General features: G+C 28.8%; 1 protein-coding gene across 1 annotated transcript in view; it reads left to right on the top strand.

Annotated features, from left to right (window-relative positions):
* Window positions 1-3,497: 3,497 nt before the first annotated feature.
* LOC126740557 (uncharacterized) overlaps window positions 3,498-6,404 on the top strand; it is a 35,422-nt gene continuing 32,515 nt past the window's right edge. The window contains exons 1-8 of the mRNA XM_050446642.1: window positions 3,498-3,519; window positions 3,676-3,847; window positions 3,910-4,106; window positions 4,162-4,322; window positions 5,576-5,696; window positions 5,751-5,906; window positions 5,964-6,123; window positions 6,180-6,358. Coding sequence (XP_050302599.1) covers window positions 4,317-4,322; window positions 5,576-5,696; window positions 5,751-5,906; window positions 5,964-6,123; window positions 6,180-6,358 — 622 coding nt within the window. The 5' untranslated portion in view covers window positions 3,498-3,519; window positions 3,676-3,847; window positions 3,910-4,106; window positions 4,162-4,316. The remainder of the gene's footprint in view (window positions 3,520-3,675; window positions 3,848-3,909; window positions 4,107-4,161; window positions 4,323-5,575; window positions 5,697-5,750; window positions 5,907-5,963; window positions 6,124-6,179; window positions 6,359-6,404) is intronic.

Below are 6,404 nucleotides of genomic sequence, written 5' to 3'. Positions count from 1 at the left end.
TGAAACCAAGGCTAAGCTTGATAAATATTATGGGGATTCTGCATCATCCATTTCCATGGTAAAGAAATGGTTTACTGAATTTCGATGTGGCCGTACAAGCACGAAAGATGCCGAACGTTCTGGACGCCCAGTCGAGGTCTCTACATCCAAAACAATAGAAAAAATTCACGATATGGCTTTAGCCGATCGGAGATTGAAAGTGAGAGAGATTGTGGAAGCCATAGGCATCTCACATGGTTCAGTGGTTTCAATTTTGAATGATCATTTGGGTATGAGAAAGCTTTCCGCAAGATGGCTGCCGCGTTTGCTCACAATCGACCACAAACGCAACCGTGTGACAATTTTCCAGGAGTGTTTGGCGTTACTCAACCGCAATATGGACGAATTTTTGCATCGTTTCGTCACCGTGGACAAAACATGGATTCACCACAACACGCCGGAGACCAAACAGCAGTCAAAACAGTGGATTTCTCGGGGTGAATCGGCGCCCAAGTAGGCAAAGGTGGGTTTGTCAGCCAATAAAGTCATGGCGACCGTTTTTTTGAATGCACGCGGTATAATCCACATTGACTATCTTCAAAAGGGGAAAAAAATCAATGCAGAATATTATACCAACTTATTGGATAGATTCAATGAAGAACTGAAAGAAAAAAGACCACATTTGGCCAAAAAAAAAGTTTTTTTTCACCAGGATAATGCAAGTGTCCACACATGTGCAGTTTCCATGGCAAAAACCCATAAATTAGATTACGAATTACTTTCTCATCCGCCCTATTCTCCAGATTTAGCCCCCAGTGACTATTTCCTATTCCCAAACTTAAAGAAAGGGCTCGGCGGAAAGAGATTTGACTCCAACGACGAAATCATCTCTCAAACAAATGCCTATTTTGATGACCTCGACAAATCATATTTTTCCGAAGGGATAAAAAAATTGGAGAAACGTTGGACTAAGTGTATAGAACTCAAAGGAGACTATAAAAAAACTTTTTATATCTGTCTTTTATCCAAAAAGTTACGGACTTATTGACCCGCCCTCGTATATATTTATTCTTTTTAGTATAAGATTGTATTTTCGGGCGTTTTATTTATTTCATCTGCTAAAAATGACTCTAACCTTGGACTAAGGGAGAAGGTCTAATCATGATTTAGATTTCAAGTCATATAAATAATAGACGTTGTATTAAAAAAAAATTAAACCAACCTTTTTCCAATTTAACGGATAAATATCAAAATAACAATTAAATCAATAAAATGTAGGATGGCCATTTAAAAACCAAACAGAGCCAATTTTGGGCACCCCAGATTATTTACGCAAAAACGCTTAGATATGCATCCATTTTTGTAATTCATCCCATAAACTACAACTCTTTATCAAAGGTATAACTCACCCTAAAAATCTTAAGAAGGAAGAAGGGTCAATTGATGCCCTTTTTTAAAGGAAGTTCTACCTAGATTATAACTTTCGAGTTGTATCTCGCTACTAACTACGTAACCCATATAGTTTTACTCCTTTGAAACTTTAGTTATCAGATCATATCCTTTAATTATGGTTAAGGCTTAAGGTGTTGTCAATTTGTAGTTTTAAACAGCAGCAAGAAAACGTGAAATGGCAAATTAAATAAAGTTACATTGACAATTTTTAAGCATATTATTTAAGGACCTATAATGAGAACAAAAGAGTTAGCGACAGATCTAGTACTAAGAAAACAGCATTCAGAAGATCTTAAAAAAACACAAGTTTTATCCTAATAGAATACACCTGGTACATGAACTTGACAATAGCAATTCAGAAAAACTGAATGTTTGCTGGTATTGTGATGGTCATATAATTGGCCTTTGATTTTACATGGAAATCTAACAGCAAAAATGTATCTGGAATTAAGAGAGTCGTTTATCCAGCATTAGTGAAGTTAATTAAGAATGACGACCAGTGTATAAAAAATAACTTAATATTTCATCCAGAGGGTGCTCTACTTTATTTTAGACTGCTCGTCAGTATTTGGATGAAAAATTTCCAGGTCAATAAAGTTGGAAAAAGAGGAAGATTTAAGTGGCCCCCCGCATTGTCCAGACCTAATTCTGTTAGATTTGTTTAAACGACAACTTGAAATCTTAAATTAATGCCACTCAACCTATAACCAAAGATGAATGTCATCAAATTACCGCAGAGATAATTCATAATATTTAAAAACGTCCTGAACAATATTTGTAATATGACGTATTACTCAAGGGGTGATTCTTTTGTCAGCAGACTGACAAAAATATCGACAGTTCACAGTTCGTTTAAAATGGCCACCCTGAAATAACTAATGTATAGACAGATTAGGGACACGAGTTCTTAAACACTACTTTCAATGTTTTTCGATTCATAGTCGCAACTTTTTAAATAAATTAAAAATAACATGAGATTTATTAAAAATGACCTACGTACTTTTGAAAATATTTTATTAATTTTTGAGACTATAACGGTATATTTTAAATAATATTGTTACTACTACAAAATTTCCTCATTTTTATTAGCGAAATTGTAATTAATATAAGCTTAAATAAATTTCCCAGTATTGCCTTTTTAAAGGCGATTTATACCAATTTTCCAAAAAGCACTATATATAAGTAGTAACTTAATTTTTTCCATTACTACTGTTATATTCTTTAAAGACTATTTTGATTAAACCCTTTAAGGCCACCAGTAAGTAAATTTGTGAACCAGAAATTTAAAATTTTGAGTATCATAATAGAATAGCTTATTAAAATTGTGCATCATATCATAATGTTCAAAAACAGAATTTGTTGGGAATATGATAGCTTATTAGTATTGTTTTTGCACTAAAAACCCTAATATTAGCATACAAATAATAAATTATATGATTTTTTTTTCACAGAAGATAACTGGCTACCTACCACATTATGTAAGTATACAGAACTAAACTTATATTTTATAGTATAATAGTATTATTTATTCAAATGTTTTATTTATTTTGATTTTAGCACCTTTCGATCCAATTGGTAAGTAAGTTTTTAATTTTTTTTTTTAATTTTATATATATGTATTTTTTTAGTACGAGCGCCTTTAAAATTTGTATTTATCAATATTTTTTTTATTTTCAGGAACAACTGGTAAGCTTATATATTTTATCGTGTTATAAAAGTGCTGAGCAGTAAGAAAATCGAATAATATTTTTAATTAGAAAATTAGTTTTTAAAGTTTTGTTTATTTATTTTTAGAAGAACCAACTGGTAAGTTACCTTTTCATTATTAAAATAATTTTAAGCATTAACTATTTCATTTTAAAATAAATGATGTGTAACCCTGTTTTTTAATTTTTAGCAACAACTGGTAAGTTCATATAATATTTTGGCTTTTGAAGGCTTTCATAAGTGAAAAAATATATAAAGGTTTTTATAAGTGAAAAAATAGCAATAACAAAAATAACAAAACATAACAATATGGTAAGCAAATAATTTTTTATGAAGAAAAATAATTTTTAATATTAAATTATATTTTAGCAAATCCAAGCGGTAAGTTTATATATTTTTTATTATATCAGAGCAGTATGAACAAATACTATTTTACCTATAAAATAATTAATTAATTTGTATCTTTCTTTAATTACAAATATAATTTTCAAGCAAATTTTTTATTTAAATTTAAAAGTTTTTAAAATACTTTTTTAGAAAAACCAAGCAACGCAAATATTACAATTCTGGGAATTGGATTTGTCGAGGGTAAAGTTTATACTAACCGATCTGAGGTTCAAGAAACTATTAGGAATTTCACGAATACAAATCCCGATGGAAATTTCGTTATAATAATCGCAAACAATGAAACGAATCAAAACGAAATATGGTATTAAATAATAAATAGATTTAATTATTTAAAAATATTAAAAAATTATCTTCTTTTTTTAGGTCTGAACAATTGCAGAATGCAATAATTAAATCACAAAACGTTGAAACGCCTAACCTCGTTATAGTCATTGATGGCTCAGAAGCTTTAAGTAATACCCACATAGATGACTTATACGAAAGTGCAACAGAACTTGCCGAGCAAATCCTGTGTTTTTTGAACCATTATGAAATTCTTCCAGAAAAACTTAGCATTTTCGGTAACTTTCTATTTTTCAGTTATTATTGTATTTTTTTTAAAACGTTATTTTTTAGGTTATAATTACAGTCCAATTATTTCACATAAGTTGGGCAAACTGATTAAGGCTGCAAGTGATCAAGTCATTGGTACTATTTATGATTTAAATCCAAATGCCTTTTTGTGGAATTCTTCAGTGCCAGTCGATTTATTGCCCGTTAAAACTGATGCGATGCTGGTAAGTATTTGTTAATAAATTAAAAGTTTTATTTAGAAACTATGAAAAAAAAATTAATTCAATAATAATTAAAAATTGTCACAAGCACAAATTTTTAGATTTTTTTTTAATTACTCACCAGGTATTTCTAATTTAAGAAATATCATGAGCAAATGGGAAGCCACAATTTAAATTTGATCGATTGAATAATAATGATAAGAATCCGTGATTAAAGAAATATTTTGGAACATGCATTTCTATCAAGTTTTATATTTATTATCGATAAACTTTTTTAATTATGTTTCTTAATAGCAATTAAATAAATAGTTAATGTCTATCATCAAGTATGACTAAAAAAATAAGAAAAACTCTAAATTATTTTATTATGTCTTTTAAATGCGTTTCCTAAAATCAAATGCACACGGTTGTGATTCAATATCAACGTCAATGTTGCAACACTATTCAAAAACTATCGCCGCATATTACGCATATTATAAACTTAGTTGCAATGAGCTATTTCCTTAATATGTGGAAAACTTCTCTCTGAACACCTTCAGCTAAAATCAATAATGGAACGGATTTCTGAGACCTTAGAATCATTTTAATTATCCCGATCATCTCTAAACTTGTGAAAAAAAATATTTTCTTATAAGCAATATGGGTATAAAAAAACATAAGCTAATATCTATCTTATTAAACGTGATTGAACAGATAATTATTGCAATTGATAGAAAAGCCTTCAAGGCCACTTTTAACGCTTAACTTTTCCAAGGCATTTGACCCACAAGCTTCTTATGGCTTTTATAATAATTCTCAAATATTTCTTAGATCTCACTAAATATACATGGTTACAAAAAAATTATATAGTCAGTTTACAATTCCTGTAGGTCAAAAAATATTTTTGAAGATCTATTTTTCTTGCTAAAATATTACATAAATAGAGCTAATATTTATTTATTTATAAGCACACAATCGATATACTAATAAATTATTGAATTGTACAATAATTAAATCACAAAGGTAAATTATAAAAAAATAAATTTTAAAGGCAGTAAACGCTTCTTGTCTATTATACATAACAAATCATAGGACCAATCTGAATTTAAACTCTTTTCTAGTTATGTTAACTATTTAATTTAGTTTAATATATTTTTTTCTATTTTTAATCATGATTAATCTACAAAAGTTGCATTTTTATACAATAAGTAATTCGAATTTAAGTTACTTTAAATAATTATAAACATCATTGTATTACAAATCACTTTTTCTTTTAGACTGTTGCAATGTACACTGAAAGTAATAAATCAAAATGCTGTGATATAGCTACTATCAACATTGGCATCAATGATTGCATTGAAGATATCTTTCAACGCACTTCAAAACTCCTAAAAACAAGTAAGTTAGCTACAGGGAATTTAAATATTTATCTTAATTATTTAATTTTTGTAGATGTTATAGAGTGTACACAAACTATTATTCTTGAAAACATACTCGATATTATCATTAAAAAATTCCCGATTGTCAAGGTTGATGATGAAGATGTAAGAATTAATTGGCTTCTTGAAATCCCTCGGGATTTGTCGGGTGACTTTGAAGTTTCTACTAGTACGTTAATTTAAATTTAAAGTTTATAAAACGCATTTATTTTTTGTTTATCCTTAGTCAATAGAAAACTGTACATATTGGCCGGATACACAACTGAAGTTATGATTACTGGACGAACTAAGATTTTAAATAATATTCAGAAGTTTTTAAAAGAACAGCCTAATGGAAACTTCACCATAATTTTGACGGAAAATGCTGAAAGTGACGACTATACATGGTAACAAAAAAATGCAACAATAAGAATTCCATATACAATTATGATTTTTTTTTAAGGGGAAAAAAACTGGCATCCGGGATTATTAAGCAATCAAATAAAACTAATCATGTTAGTGTGATTAATATACCTATATACAATAATAAAACAATATATAAGGATATACGTTATTATGCCCGAAAAATTAGTAAATTTATTCAAGAAAATAAAATTCCGTCAAACAAACTAAATATTGTGGGTGAGTTTCTTATATTCAATCCTTGTAAAATATATTACTTTAATTA

The sequence above is a fragment of the Anthonomus grandis genome, chromosome 9, assembly GCF_022605725.1.
Source record: "Anthonomus grandis grandis chromosome 9, icAntGran1.3, whole genome shotgun sequence".
Taxonomy (NCBI): Eukaryota; Metazoa; Arthropoda; class Insecta; order Coleoptera; family Curculionidae; genus Anthonomus; species Anthonomus grandis.
This window is presented reverse-complemented; position numbering and strand designations above follow the sequence as displayed.